The following is a 19,573-nucleotide window of genomic DNA, read 5'->3' on the forward strand; positions in this document are numbered from 1 at the left end:
AAAGCAATCCAGGCAGCAGCTTCTCCCCCTCTGTCAGCCTGGCGGAAAACCCTCAGGCTCACAATTTCTCCTTTCACCTATAAACCCTCCAGACCGCCACTGGAGAAGCAACCTGATTGGCTAAGAAGTGAATGACGCAACGTATCCCAACGCCCACTGAGAATCGGCCTCCTAAGCCTGGCTAAGATTTCGCTTTCCGATTGGTCCCTGCAGCAAGAGTGCCGGGACCGGTGCTGAAGTTGACCTCCGGGCCCCGAACCGCGGGCGAAAATGGCGGCGGCCAGGTGTTGGAGGTTTGCGCTGCGCGCTCCGGGGCCTTCCTTACACACTGCGGCTGAGGCCGTAGCCACGGCTCCAGAATCGACCGGCCCAGATGTCGCGGCCACCCCCGTCGCGCGGTACCCGCCGATTGTGGCCTCCATGACAGCCGACAGCAAGGCTGCCCGACAGCGGCGGGTGGAGCGCTGGCAGGCTACGGTGCACGCGGCGGAGTCGGTGGACGAGAAGCTGCAAATCCTCACCAAGATGCAGTTCATGAAGTACGTGGTTTACCCGCAGACCTTCTCCCTGAACGCCGACCGCTGGTACCAGGGCTTCACCAAGACCGTGTTCCTGTCCGGTCTGCCGCCACCGCCCGCGGAGCCCGAACCCGCGCCGGGGCTGGACCTGGCGGCGCTGCGGGCCGCTGCCTTCGACTGCCTTCTGCAGGAGCACTTCTACTTGCGGCGCAAGAGGCGCGTGCACAGCCACCAGGAGCGTGAAATCATAACTTCGCCGTTTCTAGATCAGCTGGTGGCCACCCTCCTGGGCCTGCTCAGCCCGCACAACCCGGTCCTGGCCACTGCCGCCCTCGGTGAGCCTCGGACCTGTCACGGGGGACAGGAGAGAAGGGGATTGTACTGGGTCGCCACAGATTTGCCGCCTCTTCATTTCTTTCTTTGCTTGGTCCATTTTTTCTAGTCCCTTCCCTTCTAGCTGGGGGCGGCCTGGTGTAGTAGCAGTCTCTGCATTAGGAATCTGGAGACGGCGCTGCCAAGTAGCTGTTCAGCTCTTAGACTGGTAGCCTGAGCTCTTCAGGATTCCATTCCTTGACTTCGCTTTGTGGGTGTCCAGCCAAATGGGAGAGCGGCGGTGGTTAAGAGAAAGGGCACTTAGAGAGTGGGACCTGAGTTGCCTATTGGCTCTTCCACCTACAAGCTAAGTGACTATATGTAAATTAACCTCTTTTAGCTTATTCTCATTTTTCAAATGACAATTACGGTAATAGTACGTCGTAGAATTATGGAGATTAAATACTATATTAACTAAAATACCTAGCATTTATTCAATATCGTGTGCCAGGCTCTCTTCTAAATTTTTATGTGCCAATTAATTAATCCTCACTATAACCATTTACAGTAGGTAGCATTGTTTTGTAAAAAAAGAAAAAAACAAAGCTGAGGCACAGAAATGTTAAATGTGTGTAGTCTAAGACTCTATACCTGGTACATTGGGGACTGGGGTCTAGTTTCAAACCCAGCTATTCCGAGCTCCCAGTAAACAATCAGTATCTTCTGTTTAACTACAGTGCAGATGAGAAAAATAATTAACATATAGATAATTTTGAAAAACAATGTTTCTGACATGTTCACTTTATATCTGCCTCCCAGTGGATGTCTTAATATTTATTGAATTAATGTTATTATGACTGTAGATGTTTGCCCAACTGAGCCTTGTAGTGTGCATGTTACTTCCCGTCTTGGTTTGGAAAGGAAGTGGTCTTGAAAACATCCTGGACTTTGACTACTCCTAATTGGTGGCCTAGAAAGTTTACTTAACTTGGTCAAGACCCAGGTTCCTCTTATATAAAATGGAGATGATGAAAACTATCTGCACCTTTTACAGTAATTGTGAACATTGAATTGGTAATTCATAAAATAGCTTATTCCTATAAAACTTTTTATTCCAGGTGAGTGGTATTCCTATTAGTTTTATTTTCATTACTTCTAACCGAGAAACCTCTTTGGTTACAGTGTTCAGCATAATGATGGCACAAGTAGATAATAAATGTTTGAGTGTTATATTTAAGTCATAATAAAGTTAAATTATCTCATAACCCAGGTTATCTTATATCAGTAATTTTTATGTGTTTTTAAATTAGACACCTTTTTTAAGTTGTCTGTTTTAAAGTTAATATTCTTTAGTGTTCTAATCATAACAAAACTTATTTAAATGATCAGATGAGAACATTTTGAATATCTTTTGGTAGATTATAAACGCTCAGTTAACTTTTACTGGTTGTGTGGTGAAGAAATTATTCCCCGTGGTCATAGAAAAGGTCGAGTGGATGCTTTGCGATACCAAATAAATGATAAACCACACAACCAGATCCGCATATCCAAGCAACTGCCAGAGGTAAGGATTTATTGCATGTGTATCTATTGACATCTTATGTAGGAAATGTCATACGCAGGTATAGGTAATAGATTTAGTAGGATAAAAGTTTGGGGTGGGTCTCTTGCCTTTTAAGTTTCCTTTGAAGACATCTTATCTGAAAATCCTTTTTAGCTTTTTAATCTGCTTATGGCATATTCCACAAAGGTCAAAGAATTATTTTAAGAGTGACAGGTTAAGCCATCATTTTGTAGGACTGTACAGATATTTTTCATTCTCTTAATATAAAAATGCTGATAATAGTTTATAATTATGATTTATAGTGACTACACAAGTCATAAATCAAGGGATTTTTACAGTTATGAGCTGGGCCATTTTACATATATTTAGTTCTTTTGGAGAAAAACAAGCATATTTCCAGTATTGTCCATGTTTCTATGTCAGGGGTTGTCACACCTTTTCTGTAAAGTTCTGAGAATAGTTAATATTTTAGGCTGTGTAGGCCGTAAGTCTCCATTGCAACTGTTCACTTCTGCTCTTACAGCGTAAAAGCAGCCATGCACAGTATATAAATGAATGTGTATGGCTGTGTCCCAGTAAAACTTTATTTGTAAAAATGGGTGGCTGGCTGGATTTGGCCCATCATTAGATGTTAGCATTATGAAATCATTTTGTAGAAAACACCTCATTTTAAGATTTTCAAATATAATAAGAGTATGAGTAAAATACATACTAATGTTGCTGTGAATTCAGTATGTCTATTCTTTTTCTTTAAGTTTGTGCCATTGGATTATTCTGTTCCTATAGAAATCCCTGTTATGAAATGTAAACCAGATACACTTCCATTATTCAAACGACAATATGAAAACAGCATATTTATTGGTAAGTTTCTCTTTTGACTTATCGCACTATAAATATGTTCAGAGGGTCTTACACAATTTTGGAGCATTAACTAAGGTTCAGATAGTTCACGGGGAATATAGTTGGAAAGAAAATACTCTTTCAGCTTACCATTTAAAATTTTACTTCTACTGAAATAGTAGTATTTAAATTTAAAAAATAGTTATACCAATAGGCTTTGTTGATATATAGAAAAAGTAATCTGTTTTTTTTTCAAAAGTAAAAATGTTTAGGAAAAACTGAAGTATTAATAAAAAACTGTGTTTGTGCCACACGTGATAGCCATCAGGAATTCACAAATTAACAAGACCTGAAGTCTGCCCTCATGTCGCTTATTCTTTAGCCGCTTTTTCTTTCTTTCTTAATTGCTAGCCAACTTGAATAATATTTTTAACAAGGCTTTATACTAGTCCTCCAGAACTCTGAAAATCAGCCCCTTCTCAGTCACTATGGTATTAGGGAGTAACCTATGGGAAACTTTTTGTTGAAAAGACTTTACCACTAAATTCAAGCATGTCAGCATTTCCTGAAATATTGCTCCCTATTTTCTTTACTTAGAAATGTAGTAAAAAAAATCATTTTTTAAAAAAATTATGAAGTATGTAATCATTACATTAAATGATAAGGAAAGTTTTTAAAGTCATGAATTGTTGGTATCCTCCGAATATGACAAGGAGACTAACAAAGGTAAGGGATTTCTAAAAACTGAAATACAGGATTTTATAAAACTTTTACAAATATTCTTTAGACTTATTCTGTGTCATGGTGTGGGCTTTATGATGGCTAGCAGATGGAGAAATTTTGCTTTCATGTGAAATTTAACTTAATTATAATCAATAAAATAAGTAAACTAATATTCTCATTTATGTATTTTGAACACTGAACACATTATGTATGGAGTAGAAAGATGGGTTTGAAACAAATATTAAAACATGTGCTGCAGATGTTCTTCATGTGCATTTTATCTGAAATGTTTTTGTTTTCCTCTTCAGGCTCTAAAACTGCAGATCCATGCTGTTATGGCCACACCCAATTTCATCTGTTACCTAGCTTTTTAAAAAGGGAAAGGCTTTTGAAGCAAAACCGTGCTGATCAAATAGAAGTTGTTTTTAGAGCTAATGCTATAGCAAGCCTTTTTGCTTGGACTGGAGCACAAGCTATGTATCAAGGTAAAACTTATTTTATGGCATTATCACTTTTTGAAAGTATCTATGACATTTCAAGAATTTAATGGTGCAAATTGTTTTATTTGGGGTAATATGTAGGTTGAATCTTGACATTTTGAAAACTTCCATTAGCATAAAAGATAGTTGTTTTAAAATCCCTAATTGAAAAAAATGTTTTAGAGTTGAAAATTGCAAGTTACACCTAGGTAGTTATTTTGATCTTTTACTAAAACTGACCACATCCTGTGTGAATGTGTCTTTTTCTAATGGTTTTTGCAAGTATTTCAAAAACTCTGTAGCCAACTAAGTCAACCCTTTGTAGGTGATAACAGCTTTCTGCCAGTAGAAAAGGAAATGATTTTATTGATAAAATATTTAGGTTAAATCATGGCTATCCTATATAATTTCTTTAAGGGCCATATCCAGGATTTGGATTAGGAGATTGTTCATTCAGTAAATAACAAATGCTTTTTATATGCCAGGCACTTTATGTTTTGGAGATGAAGTGTTAAACAGATCCTGCTCTTCTAGAATTTATATTATAGTGAGAGAGTAAAAGATAATAAACATGTAATATTTTCATCTAGTGGTAACAATATGGAGAAAATATACTAGATTAAGAGGTAGGATGATTTATGGGGAGCAGACATAAAATGAGGTATGGGGAAGAATCTATTTAAATAAAGTCATTCAGGGGAAATCACTAAAAGATAACTTTTGACCTGAGACCTGAATGGTGAAGAGCTGCCTATGTATGCACAAATCTGGGGGGAGACACTTCCAGGCAAACGGAATGGCAGCTAAAAGTTTCTGAGGTGGAAACAGGCTTGAAGTGTTTAAGGAATGACATGAAGGCTGATGAAGAAAGGGAGGGGCTGAATAATGGAGAATGACATAGAGGACTGTTAGAGCCCATTGTGAGGCATTTGGATTTTATTCCAAAACCCAACGTAATATTATATGAACTACATTAATCCTATATAGATATCCAGGAGGAATTTTAATGCTGATAGCATTATTACTAGACATACCTTTTTCCTTTATGTATGTCTGTATTTTGACCTTCTACTCACAACTGTTGACTTATATTTCTGTAATAGAATTAAGTGGAGAGAATGAGAATAGTAGATAGAATCAGAAGTGAGAGGTGACTTTCTTGAAGATGTTAAAATGGCACTGTTTATTCCTGAAAAATAAAGTACTTTTTACAGTAGGATTAATTTTATATTTTAACAATATTATTCATTGGCTCTTTCCATTAAGGATGATATAAAATAAGTATGCAGAAATAAAGGTACTGCTTGGTATTGGCAGTTGGGTTTAAAAGTATTAAAGCCAGTCAGCTTGAAACAAAAAAGCAACCAGAATGTTTAATTAGTGAAAGTATTAAGGTATCTTGAACTTTATGACATATGACAGACATGCCGTGCAAAATGACAGCAACTTATAAAACCAGTTTTGAAATACATAAAGGAGGATACTGAATTTATGTAAGGATATAGTTGAAATCCTTAGACAGTTTTTTCTGAAGGTTCTTTTTTGTGTGTGATTTGGTGAAGTAAATGTCCAGAATGGTTATTGAGTGGTAGATACTGCTGGTATGGGGAAAATTTGAACGTATTTGAAGTCAGTGAATAATGATGTAGTTAGTACCAGATGTGGCAGGGATTTGCATACATAGAGCTTGTTGTTCTTAGATAAAGTAAGTTAAAGTTGAAAGCTGTTGAAGGCTGAAGTTGTTGAAAAAAATGAATCATGATTTTGGGGATACTAGAAGGAAGGAAAGAATTCTTGTTACAGAAATGGAATATAGGTTAGAATAGAGAAGATAAGGAAACTTTGAGATCTGGAATTTGCTAAGTAAAGTATTTAATATCTAGGTTGTAAGAGAGATTTGATGCCTTCTAATGTGTTTGTTTTGTTTTGGTAAAATATGTTCTATGTATAAATTTCAGTACAACTTTATTCCTACAGGATTCTGGAGCGAAGCAGATGTTACTCGACCTTTTGTCTCCCAGGGCGTGATTACAGATGGAAAATACTTTTCCTTTTTCTGCTACCAGTTAAATACTTTGGCATTGACTGCACAAGCTAATCAAAATAACCCTCGTAAAAATATATGTTGGGGGACACAAAGTAAGCCTCTTTATGAAACAATTGAAGAGAATGATGTGAAAGGTTTTAATGATGATGTTCTACTTCAGATAGTTCAATTTCTACTGAAAAGACCAAAAGAGGACAAATCACAGCTGTTGGAAAACTAAGAAAACACATTTGATTCAGGACTTTGGGAATATTTAAATTTCACTGAAGGAACAATAATGATGAGACTTGTAACTGTCAAATATTAAAAGCATTGATTTTTGAGACAAATGTTTGTTATGTCAGCATGTGATTAGACTTCTCATTCTGCTCAAATTTGCAGTTAAAAATAGATGTACATTTGTTTAAAAATAATTTATATGTGGCTAACTGATAAGACTAATTGAGCTATTGAGCTATTAAATGCATTTATATTTTAATATAGATGCATAAATCCTAAATAAAATGCTAACATACTAAATTCAACAGTAATTAAAAGAACCCTCTACAGAAGATTAGAATTAATCAATTCAATAATGGATTAATGTTGGGAATAATACTAATAGAGAATATTAGTTGTTGAAAGAAAAATGAGGCTTTTGATAAAATTCTCGATTTTGGTTTAAAAGATAAGAAAAATAGATAAGTATTAATAAGATGCTTTAATGAAAGTCTTATTAGTCAACATCCAACTCATGTTTAATGGTGAAGCATAGTGATATTCCTATTGAAATCAAATAGCTCTGACATCTAAATGCTATTTGCTGATCCATTCCAAGTGCCTAGAGTCATAGAAGTAGGAACTCGATAAATGTTGAATGGATATGAGTTAATGAATTTAAGATAGTCTTTTTAGTTTGAGATATGGTATATCTCCTTATTTATTTATACCTTTTATTTCTCAACAGATTAGAGTTTTCTGTATGTAGATCTCCACACATTTCCCATTTATGCCTAAATTTTTGTGTACTTGTGAATGAATTGTTTTCTTAACAATTTTATCCTTTTTTATAGCTTCTAAGAATGGCTTTATATAGTTGGTATAGTCACTATGTATTTATTTTGTAAATGACCAAATTAAGTAGCTCATTAAATTAAAAAAAATTTCAATTGATTCTCATGAGACATATATGTCCAGTCTGATTTGGATTCCTCTGAACCTGCTTATCAACATAGATAGCTGTTAACCTCTGTGTAGCAAAATCCATTGGACAGTTTTCTGTCCTTATTTTACTCAGTGCAGCCTGATACATGTTGCATGGTTAATCACTCCTTCATTCTTGAAGTATCTTTTATTGCCTTCAGTGAAACATACTCTTGAAACATACTCTTCTATCTCATTGACCATTCTTTCATATTTCTCTTTGCTGTTCTTCCTTTAACCTTTCTTCAAATACTGTTCCAGGTTCTATTTTAGGCTATATTCTTTCTATCCACAGACTCCCAAGATGGCCTTATCAAATTCCATGGATTTAAATATAAGCACATTTTGTGTTTCATATCTGACCTGTAAGCGTAACCATTGTAACAGCAGATCTGAGTGATTAACAGTAGATCTGAGTGATTAACAGTATGGGCAGTTTTCCCCCTAATTTTCCAAATTTCCCCCAAAATATATATTATTTTTATAATCAGAAAAAAATCTTAATTTAAGAAACTAGTTCTTTCTCAGATGGACTCTAATGTGGAACCATCAACTTATGTTAAATTCCACTCTATCCTAAGCAACTTCATTATGAAATTGTGTTTTATTTGAAAAGGCATTTCTTGCTTATATTTGTTCCAGAAAATTCACATAAGTTTCACCCTGTGTGTATTTTAACTTACTCTAAGTTGTTGGTCCCTAGAAACTGAAAACTTGAGATACTAGACATAAAGGCCTTAGGGTTTTTTATGAGTTATATTACAAGACCAGTACTATGGTCTTGTGAATGGTTTGTTCTCTCCCGAAATTTATATGCTGAGATCTTAACTTCCAAGGTTGTGGTGTTAAGAAGTGAGGCCTTTCAGAATGTGTGGGCTTTTGAAACATAATTTGTAAGAGAGCTCTATCTTCATGAATTGAATTAGCACCCATGTAAAATAGACCCAAGTGAGATCATTAACCCTTCCACCATATTAGGACACAGCAAGAAGAAACCATCTATGTACCAGAGAGCAAACCTTCACTACACACTGAATCTGCTGGCACCTTGATCTTGGACTTCCTAGCTTCCGGAACTGTGAGGAATAAATTTCTGTTCATAAGCTGCTTAGTTTATGGAATTTTGTTTTTCTAGCCCAAATGTTCTAAGACAACCAGTAAGGTTAATTTCTATACTTATTGCATTTGACATTAAATTCTAGCCTATGTTGCATAATGCTTGAATTTAAAAAAAAAAGGTCAATTTAAATAAATAGGTACAATAATTTTAAAAATTACTATTATAGAAATAAAATTATGACTTTAGAAAGAGACAGGAGAAAGGAAGAGAAGAAAAAGGCACAAGGAAAATAAATGGGAAAAATTGCTACAGAGAATACTGAGAAGAGATATAAACAGGCCTGCAGGTTTAAAATGTTATTATTGGCCAATATTTGAACAGGTTGAATTTCTTAACCTGAAAGGGCTTCTTTGTTGTCCAAGGTTTGGTAAGGAGAGTTTGTAAAACAAACAAACAAACAAAAACAGTAAAAAATAAAAATCAGGGAAGAAAGATTCCACGAAGAGTGGGAATTTACAGGTAATATTTCAAATGTATAGACATGACTCCTATCTTGGTGAATAATGTGCACATGGGAGACTAAAATTTAGTAACAGCTACTATTAAAATGAGCTTATCTATGCATTAAATATAACTTATATGACCATACAATGTTAAGGCTACTCATAATTTGCTGGTTTTAAATAATGTTTTTGTAAGCTATCCTTTTTCAAAGTAATCTCTATTTCTTAATCTTATTTCTCTGTTTTTTTCCTCTGAAAAATACTGAATTCTGTCTCAGAGTTTGATTGCCTTTTGTGTTCTTTGTAATCCTACAGAATTCCACATTTCACTTTGTAAAATTTTTGTAAATAGTGTTTGACATTTGCAATTGGCTTTTGAAAATTTTATAATAGTTTGTGTAGCAATCTGAGGTTTAATGTGTAGGTTGTGTTTTGGCTCTTTGCATTTTTCAAAGTAAGTTATGGTATCAGATAATTTATTTTTATGATTATATAATGGAACTGCATTGGATTTAAAATGCAGGTAATACTCTCTAGAAATGAACCAAATTCAGGGAAATGCAAGTTAGTAAATGGAAATGGGGTCTCATTTTTAAAAAATTTTTTTTCTTAATTTCAGTATATTACGGGGGTACAAAAGTTTAGGTTACGTATATTGCCTTTGCCCCACCTGAGTCAGAGCCTCAAGCATGTCCATCCCCCAGACAGTGTGCACTGCACCCATTAGTTGTGTATAAACCCATCCCCTCTTCCCCCCTCCCATCTGCCCAACACTGGATGAATGTTACTACTATATGTACACATAAGTGTTGGTCAGTTAATACCAATTTGATGGTGAGTACATATTTTTCCATTCTTGTGATACTTCATTTAGTAGAATGGGCTCCAGCTGTAATCCAGGATAATACAAGAGGTGCTAGATCACCATTGTTTTTTATGGCTGAGTAGAAATTCATGGTATACATATAACACATTTTATTAATCCTCATGTATTGGTCCCACTCATGTGGCCTTCTAGGTCCTTAAGGGCAGCCTTTTGGCTGAATCAAAATTTTACAGAACAAATACAGATTTGTTAAGCCCCCATATAAACTCCATATCTGATCGATCCCCTTCCTGTGAATTTATCTAGGTAGAACATCTCCCTTCTTGCTGTCTATGGCAAGGACTGCTGTAGCACTCTGTGTAAGTCCCCCTGATGTTTAAGTGCTTCTTTCTTTGGAATCCAAACTGGACCCATGTTGGGTCGGTTTGTGTCAATCCCTTTTAGGAATCCCCCTGTCATTCCATCTGCTTTTGAGGTTGACTGACGCTGTGGTTGCATGGAAGAAACATGTATTTCAGTAAATATTTTAAATGCCCATAAAACAGCATGACGCAACTACAGGTCAAGAGCCATTTTAGTTTATTTCATAGGCCTTCTGTCTTTGTTCAGTTTAGTTATAAGGAAGTAAATCTCTTTAATGTTGACAGAATTTCTTTAGAATAAACCATTATTACATCGGAAAGACCAATTTCAAATGGCAAAACAGCAATTTGAAAAACGAAGCTACCTGTAACATTTGATAAGCAAAATACTCTATAAATGAAGTCATTGTAATATTTCTCCTTTTCAAGAAATCATTGTAAATTTAAGTTCATATCTGTTGCATATTAGTTTGAAAGTGATCTCCAGCTGAATTCATGCTGAATAAAATCCAGAAACTTTCTTCATCATTCTAATGCACAGGAAGCTGGGAAGGAAAAAGAAAGCATATGGTGAATAAATTTCTTAATGCCAGGTATTACATTAACATTAAAGCAGCCAACATTCAGCATTCCTATTCATTTGGAACTCGAGGATGAGAATGTTCAGTTACTTATCAGGGACTGCCCAAAGGGACATATACATAGTTATTTACAATAACACTCTGCAGAAGCATTCAATAAAGTCTATGAATTTATTTGTACATATCAAGTAATATGTACTGATGAATTTTATCCACTTCAGGTGGAAAATGGATAATTTAGAAAATTAGATTTTCATATTTTGTTTTTTATTTTCATTTTAATCTTTAGAATATAAGATTTTTGTTGCCATGAAACATATGATCATTATAGAAAATTTGAAAAGCAGATGAGTAGGGAAGATAAATTCGTACTGTTAACATTTTGATATATCTTTTATCTGTGAATTTTTTGTTGATATTTTATGTTTTTGTAGTCATACTATAAATACAGGTATTCACATTTGTATTTCATAATCACTTCCCCAATTATAAATTTCCATATTCTATAAGTAGTCTTTTGGTGGTTATTTTGTAGGTAATTGAATAGTAAAATTATTACAGTATTAACAACTGAAAGCAAAATATATAGACATGAAATTTCCATAATACTAAGTTCACACTCATTACCAGGGAAAAAAGAATCATCTTTTTTTCAACTGTAAAAAACTCATGCATGATAATTATATAGGATTATCTAATGTGGGCGTAAATATATTTAATGTTGGAATAGTTCACAAGTACAGGATGATTAAATCCTGACTTTCAATATATTTGTGAGATTTCCATATCTTACCACCTGGGTGTGATTCATAATTGGAAAAAATAAAGGATCTGTGTATTTGGGAAGGCCTAAAAGAAGTAAAGATATCTATATAATTATCTTCTAGAAAAGTATAATTTGTTGCAACCTTTGGAAACTGGAGTTTTAAATGCCATTTGAAAGAACAATGCTAGAAAAGTTCTATCAGTCTAATTCTCATGATACCTGAAAATATAAACAAGTTTTAAAATCAGTTTAACAGTTCAATCTGACAGTTTAGATTGAAATCTTGCTTTTGTCGTTAACTAACCAAATGACTTAGGACCTATCAATTTTTCTTTGAACCCAGTTTCTTCATGTAATATATTGAGTGAATTGGAAAAGACAATTTTCAAAATCTCTCCTATAATAATATGATGAATCATTTCTTCTGAGCCTTTCACTGCAGATGTGATTTGCTGTTAACATTATTTTTTTTTTTTTAGTTTTCTTTTTTAAAACTCCCGTTTCCAAATGACAAAATGGTGTTCTTAAGAGCTAGAGAGTTGAGTGGAGTTTAGCTTGCCCTTACGGCTGAATGTCCTCTGTTGTGATACTTCTCTTTCACACTTTTTTCCCCCACAGCAATATTCCCCAAGGCTAAACTCATAAACTTTTAGAATAAAAAGAAATTTGATGGTCATCAAATGCAGCTAACTATTCAGTACCCAGTATCCTCTGAAACACTTGCACTAAATACTTAGTTCCCTCTGTGCTTGAAGGACAAAGATTTATTACTCTCCAAGGCTGTCACTTTCCTGGTTTCCTGTACTGAATATTAAGCAGTGCTTATTGTGAATTAAAATATGTTTTCTCCTAGCTTCGTCCCATTCATCTTAGCTGTGCCTCTTAAGTTTATTTGGGGATCTTCTCCATTTCTTTTCAGATTTAAGTACATTTTTTAGCATCTTCCTCTGTTCTTTTTTTTTTTTTCTATTAAAGGTTTGATACCTATATTTTTCTCTGAAATTTTGGAAATCTGCTTCCCAAAGTTTAAAATACTGCAATACTCAGCTTCTCCCAATTTGGTCATCAACTTTGAGATTATGTGGTTATCTTTTACCAAGGAATTTGTCAGTTTTGCTGTACCAATCATTTCCTTCCTACTGATTAGAATTAGGCTTTTGTATAGCTGTTCCCTTAGTTACATCCTCTCTACTTTGTCAAAAAGAAGAATAGGGACACTAACATTTGCTGGGCACATACTACATGCCAACTACTTAATCACATGCAGTAATGTCACATAATATTCAAAACAACTCTGTAAAGGAAGTGTCACTGTCCTTGTTTGATTTTTTGCTTCCCAAGTATTTGTATTAATGACAATATCTGTCAAATTTCATACCATATTAAATATATACTTGATATATACCTCACTATGACCAACAGAATGCAGGCAATATATAAGATGAATAGAAAAAAATAAGATGAATGTTTTTGGTGATTTATTTTATGTTATTTGAAGAAATCATATGTTATGCTTTTCCTTTTTTAGCTGTTCCTTCATGAATTTGCTAATTGTGTGAATATACCTGTTTAATTATTCATATGAAAATTCATTTGTTATTTAATAAATTCCTAGGGATTTTAAGTAGTTTATGAAGTAGGTTATTTTTTTTTCTTTTGAAGGGGGTTGGAGGATAAAATTGGCATAAAGTCTTAAATTGTCTATGTGGAAATTGGAAGTGTGATTGAGCTGGAAGGAAGGAAGAGAGGAAGGAAGAGTCCATAAGTGGAACCTAACAAGACATTCAACACCAGAGCAGTGAGTTCTGAATGATGCAGGGGAAGCCTGGGTGATAAACATGGATATGGGCTGTGGAGGCTGAGTATTTTAATACTCACTGAGGGAAGGGAAACATGTCCATGACATAAGACTCAAGCCTAGTGACAAAAACAGCCCCAACCCCATCTCAACAACCCCAAGCCCATTTCAAAATCTGAGTCCTCCAAAGGGCTTTCCCAACCACGAAAGGACTACAAGAAAGGCAGCTCACAGAAAATGAAACCGTGTGGCCAAGAAATATAAGAAAAACCAAAGAAGTCCTTAACCTCATTAGCATTATGGGGGATGAAAATGAAAATACTGAGTTACTGTGTCATTGTCATTCAATTGGAAAAAAATAGAAAATCTAAATAACTTGTGTCATCCAGGATGTGGGGAAATGGGGGCTCTTGTACTCTGTAAGCAGGCATTTAAATTGGTGCAACCTCTTTGGGTCAATGTTTTGCGTCTTCTTGTGCAACTGAAGGTGAACATGCCCTGTGAGCCAGAAATTGCACTTCTAGATCAATACCCTAATGATACTCTTGCTCCAGTGCACAAGAAAGTATGTAAGAGGATATTCCCTGTGGGATTGTTTATGATAGGAGCAAACTGGAAACACTCTAAATGTCTATCAATGAAGAAATAGATAAATAAGTTGTAATATGTTCATATAAAATACTAAGTAGTTGAAATGAATGAACTTTATAAATAATGTATTAACATGAATGAATCTTGAAAACAAAATTGAGAGATAAAAGCAAGTTATTGAATGATATGATCGGTGTCCTTCCATTTATGTAAATTTAAAAAAATCCAAACAAATTATCTATATTGGTAATGGTATAGACCCATGGTAAAATATAAAAATATGAACTGCAAGCTCCATACACTTCATGATGCTGTTAGTATGAGGCAGGAAGTGGATAGAATTGAGACGGGGTGATGGTTATGTTTGATGACTTTAGTTACGTTGGTAACATTTTATTTACTTTAAAAAAGGAAGATCAGAAATAACTATGATAAAATAACAGTATTTGTTAAGATTGGTTGATGAGTGTATTGGATTTCATTCAATATTTTCTAAATTTTTATGAATGCTTGAAATATGTATGTATATAATAAAATTTATGTAAGCTCATATAAACAAAAATTAATAAATAAATGACATGGTAAATAGAAGCTGTGTCGTGTGTGTGTGTATGAAAAACAAAGGCAAAGTCAGGCAGGGCAAATTTCTGGGTCACATAAGCTTGGAATGATCCCAGGAATAAGAACTTGGTACAAATTTTCTTGAGAATCCACAGTCCCACATGATCATTTAGTGCCATTTCCTGGTTTTACTGATAAAGTAATAGAAACCAGAAGGTTTATATGATTTTTCCCAAGGTTACATGCACATTAGTGGTAGAGCTGGATCTAGAATCCAAGTGTTCTGAGTCCTGTCTGGTGTTCATCTTCCTGCATTGCCACAAATGGGTCCTTAATGTACAGCTCGTGACTTGCAAAAGGTAGATAATTTTGTGAGCTGTTCTTTACATATTCCCTTTTATTTTATATCCTACTAGTTCTATTTATAGCAAAAGGCATTTAGAAGTGGTGTTAATATTAGCATGCCTAAAGTAACTCAGATGATACCATTTACTTCCATATGGGAATTTTCCATTTAACATCAAGCTTGAAACTCAAGTGGAAATTTAGCTTTCAGTAATTTTTGCAATATAATATCACTTGTTCACCTATTTGTTGTGTATGCCAAGCCAGGCTCAAAGTAGTGGTACAAGTGTGTTGCTGTTACACCCAAAGATAAGTTATCAAAAAGTTCTTCTGGGGCCTGTATTAACTACCTGATCTTTTAGATCAAGATATTGATATACAGTATTGTTTCTAAGAAGAGTAACAAGGGAAGTGTTCAATAAGTTTATTAGAATCCAGATGATCTTATCTTTCCTTGACAACCTAGATAAATGGATTTGTGACTAGCAAAATGGAACATTTTTAGTGCTGTCAGATATTTTATAGAATCATAAATTTTGTGGAGAAGTAGTTATATTTTTAGTAAGGGAATTATTTCCTCTGGGAAAAAGCAGTGAACATGGAAGCATTAAAACAAGTGACAAGGAATGGAGGTCATTTATTGTACCCATCCTTTGTCCTATATTTATAGTCACTAAGCATTCCATGGGGATAGAGCACAAAGCTGGGTATTGGGAACTAGATTTTTGGTATTCTGATAATTCTACTTGTATCGGTTATTTGCAATGTGTTATTTCTCCATATGAAAGACAGATTTTAATGCTAAATCATCCAGAGATATAGGGTGAGAAATTATTAATTAATGCTTATTAAATATGGTCATTTCCAAGTCTTTAATATGAATGTTTGACCATTTGAAAATGGTAAAATTTCTGCAATGGAGAGGCATTGGACATGGGTGAAAGTAACAAAACATTTAAGCAGGAACTGGCTTCAGTGGGTGATTGTAATCAGTATTGGCCCTTTAGAGTGCTGCAGTATGATAGCTTAAATGATATGATTTGGAGATTATAAAGCCTTCTTGCGGGAATGCTTTTTTTTCTGTTCCTTTATATCTGGGGTCTCAGCTGATAAGACTCATATCCTGAGAGTGACTTCACACCTAGGGGCTGGGGCTATAGCTATCTTCACTCTCATGTCTGGCAATTGATGCTGGCTATGGGCCGGGATCCCAGCTGGGACTAGTTGACCAGAGAACATACACATGGCCTCTCCATATGACCTGGGCTTCCTTACAGCATAGTGGTGTTAGGGTAGTTGGACTTATTGCCTAGAGCTTAGGGCTCCAAAATCCAGAAAGAACTAATGGAGGCTGCATGGCCTTTTCTGACTTAGCCTCAGTAGTTTCATAACATCATTTCCACTGTGATCAATTGATCAAAGCAGTTATAAGGCTACCAAGATTCAAGTGAAGGGGACATTGACCTTACTTCTTCGTGGCAAGAATATCAAAGAATTATGGATTCATGTTTTAAACCCAACATGGTTTGAAAGTCAGCAAAATTAGAAAAGAGGACAAGAAAATGAAAATGGTGATGAGAAACTCTGCCCTCTTTGCTCAGAGCAGGCTGCCTGTGGAAGGCACTTGACTCTAATTAAGCTGTGGCTGCTGCTGGCTATCCAAGTGTTGCTCTAGAGACTTCTCTTAGGTTTTGGCTCTTGTTGTTTCAGGAGGTCCTCCTCACTACCATTACATTGGCAGAGACAATAAGAACCCCTCACATCAGGCACAGTAAAGGGTTTCTGTTGTCTCCTAGAAGGCAGCAGCAAAAAATTGGGGCCTCTTGCAAGTTTACTCGCTGGTCATCACATCAGCCTACCTAAAGTATACAATGTTAAACTACTCAATTGCAGATGTATGAAAATTTTTTTCAGGTGTAAACACTATTTTTAGTACAATTTCAAGGAGTCTCCTTCTTTAATATACTATGGTTTTTCAAGAGTTCTACCTATGTCTATACATATGGCAATGTCTCTGTACTTGGCAGTGGGAGAAGAGAAGAGAAGGGAAGGTGGGAAGGAAAAGGATGATATGAAGGAAAGATATAATTCTGTTTTGATTAATTTTGAATTAAATCCACAAGGGCTAAATTTGGTGAAGGTGGTTAGGGGTGTTTGGAAACATCCCAGACATAAGGAGTTTTCAGAGGACAGTATCTTTACGTCCAAGTTTACTTTTTCCTAGTAATAAAAATTTAAAGGAGTCAAATATTTTTAGATACATTTGGATTTTGAGAATTTTACTTTAACTCCTTATTTCTGAGATCTATTTTTTCTCATTTATATGGCACAAATGCAATTAAAATTTAAATGTAAAATACAGTGTTGTTATCTTTCCCATAACATGATAAGTAAGCATAAATGAGTCTTAATTATAAAAACACCTAAAGAATCATCCTTCCAGGAAAGTAATTTAAAACAAGTTATAGTCAATGAGCTGCAATTCTTACTTTTATATTTTGATACAAAACATGAATTAGAATGTAAAAGAATAAGAAAATGTTTAATTATTTAAAACTCTGTGTGTGTGTGTGTGTGTGAAATGAGAATTTATATTACAGGAACAAAGCCCCAAAATCCTTTCGGTCTTAGAAATAATATTCTTAAAATGCCTTTAGTAAACTATAAGGGCTTTGTTAAAGAGAACTATATTCTATCCTAAGAGGCTATATCTTCTGTGGTCTTTACCATAGACCTCTCCACAAAGATGAAATTTGGTGAAGGTGGTAGGGGTGTTTGAAAACATCCCAGATATAAAGGGTTGAGCTAACTTTTGTGCTAACTTTTGCTGAAATGTAAATTAGCAATTTTGATGAAAATGGTTCATTTCATTAATATTTAATGTTGTAAAATCCATAATTTCTCAGTTTCTTAAATTTGAAAAAAAATATATAACACATCAGTATGGAATCATGGAATTTTCTGTTATGAAAATATTATTTAAATAGTCTCTATATTGGGATATGCCCTACTTTTAATCAGTGATAATCTATGGATAGAGAAGTCAGAGTTATCTGGGGAGTCATTTTAGGCTGTGTGTCTCCACAGAGTTGTGAAATTGCACCATCACTATGCTTGTCTGCAAGGTTGAAAATCCTGCTGTACTAATCTTCTGGTACCTGGGAAGAGTATTTCAGATTTCCCAGATGTTTTAGAAAAGAAAAAGTTTGTAAACTGCTGTGTTCAGTAAACCCTCATATGTGAAAATCTAGATTAGATGACAGACAAAGGTAATAACTTCATTAAGATATTCCAAACATGTGGCATGTTATCTTAAGGTTTCAATGGCCATGTGGATGTGAAGAATACACAGAAAGAATTTTCAAGTCTATTTCTTCAGTTAGAATTTACTCCTGAGCACCAAACTCATATTTCCAGAATCCTCACCTGGACATCCCAAATATGCTCAAATTCAACATGCTCCAAACTTTACTCATTAGCTTCCTGTCCTTTTCAGTGTTCCCAAATCCAGGGATTGGCACTGCTGCTGGTACAGTCTCCCATCTGGGAACCTAGGAGTCATTTTTGACTTTCATTCCTCCCTCTCCATATCCAGTCAGTCACTAAATCTTGGCAGATTCCTACATATGCTTCCCACTTACCCTTCATTTCTTCCTTAACCAATACTACCTGTGTTTTAGATACCCATGGTCCCTTACCTGGACAATTCCAAGGCTCTTCCAAGGTTTCTTGCCTCCAGTCCCACCACCTTCCAATCAGCCTTCACAAAGCAATCAGAAGGGTCTTCCTGGCCCACAAATCTTTTTCCCTGAATGAAATACGTGCTTCTATGAAAGCCATGCAAGATCTCTGGTTTTCTTTTTAGCCTGAAAGTCCTATCATTCTTCAGCTCCTAAGATTTAGCAATACTGAAAAACTTGCTTTTCACTAAATGCACCAAGTTGGCCCTTAGTTCCTTGCCTTTATGTTTGGTTGGTTGGTTGGTTGGTTTTTACCTCCACAGAAAATTGGTTCAAGACATAGCTACATTTTAGGCCAGGCGTAGTGGCTCATGCCTGTAATCCTAGCACTCTGGGAGGCCGAGGCAGGAGGATTGCTCGAGGTCAGGAGTTTGAGACCAGCCTGAGCAAGAGCGAGACCCCCATCTCTACTAAAAAACAGAAAGAAATTATCTGGACAACTAAAAATATATAGAAAAACTTAGCCAGGCATGGTGGCACATGCCTGTAGTCCCAGTGACTTGGGAGGCCGAGGCAGAAGGATTGCTTAAGCCCAGGAGTTTGAGGTTGCTGTGAGCTAGGCTGATGCCATGGCACTCTAGCCAGGGCAAAAGAGCAAGACTCTGTCTCCAAAAAAAAAAAAAGTGAACATAGCTACATTTTAACCTTAATCTCTCACCCTTCCCTGGCTCTTCCACACCGACTGAGGCTGTCTTCCCAGTTACTCCGTATACACTTCCATTATGTTCTCACTGTATTGTATTTCATTGTGCCTAGGTTCCTTGAGAGTATGGAT

At 35.5% G+C, this 19,573-nt stretch overlaps 1 protein-coding gene across 1 annotated transcript; it reads left to right on the forward strand.

Annotated features, from left to right (window-relative positions):
• The first annotated feature begins 233 nt into the window (after window positions 1-233).
• On the forward strand, window positions 234-6,812 carry MRPS30 (mitochondrial ribosomal protein S30). The gene is made up of 5 exons (XM_045565934.1): window positions 234-853; window positions 2,249-2,394; window positions 3,150-3,255; window positions 4,266-4,442; window positions 6,414-6,812. Exons 1-5 carry the CDS (start codon window positions 271-273, stop codon window positions 6,701-6,703), a joined length of 1,302 nt encoding a protein of 433 aa, XP_045421890.1. The 5' UTR covers window positions 234-270; the 3' UTR covers window positions 6,704-6,812.
• Window positions 6,813-19,573: the final 12,761 nt, after the last annotated feature.

This window comes from Lemur catta, chromosome 12 (assembly GCF_020740605.2).
Source record: "Lemur catta isolate mLemCat1 chromosome 12, mLemCat1.pri, whole genome shotgun sequence".
Classification (NCBI taxonomy): domain Eukaryota; kingdom Metazoa; phylum Chordata; class Mammalia; order Primates; family Lemuridae; genus Lemur; species Lemur catta.

What these genes read in the sequence shown, in the direction of transcription:
- MRPS30 (XM_045565934.1), top strand. Translation starts at nt 271, where the DNA reads ATGGCGGCGGCCAGGTGTTGGAGGTTTGCGCTGCGCGCTCCGGGGCCT. An exon ending in CCTGGCCACTGCCGCCCTCG is followed by an intron (nt 854 to 2,248) that starts GTGAGCCTCGGA and finishes ATCTTTTGGTAG; the next exon opens with ATTATAAACGCTCAGTTAAC. An exon ending in TATCCAAGCAACTGCCAGAG is followed by an intron (nt 2,395 to 3,149) that starts GTAAGGATTTAT and finishes TTTTTCTTTAAG; the next exon opens with TTTGTGCCATTGGATTATTC.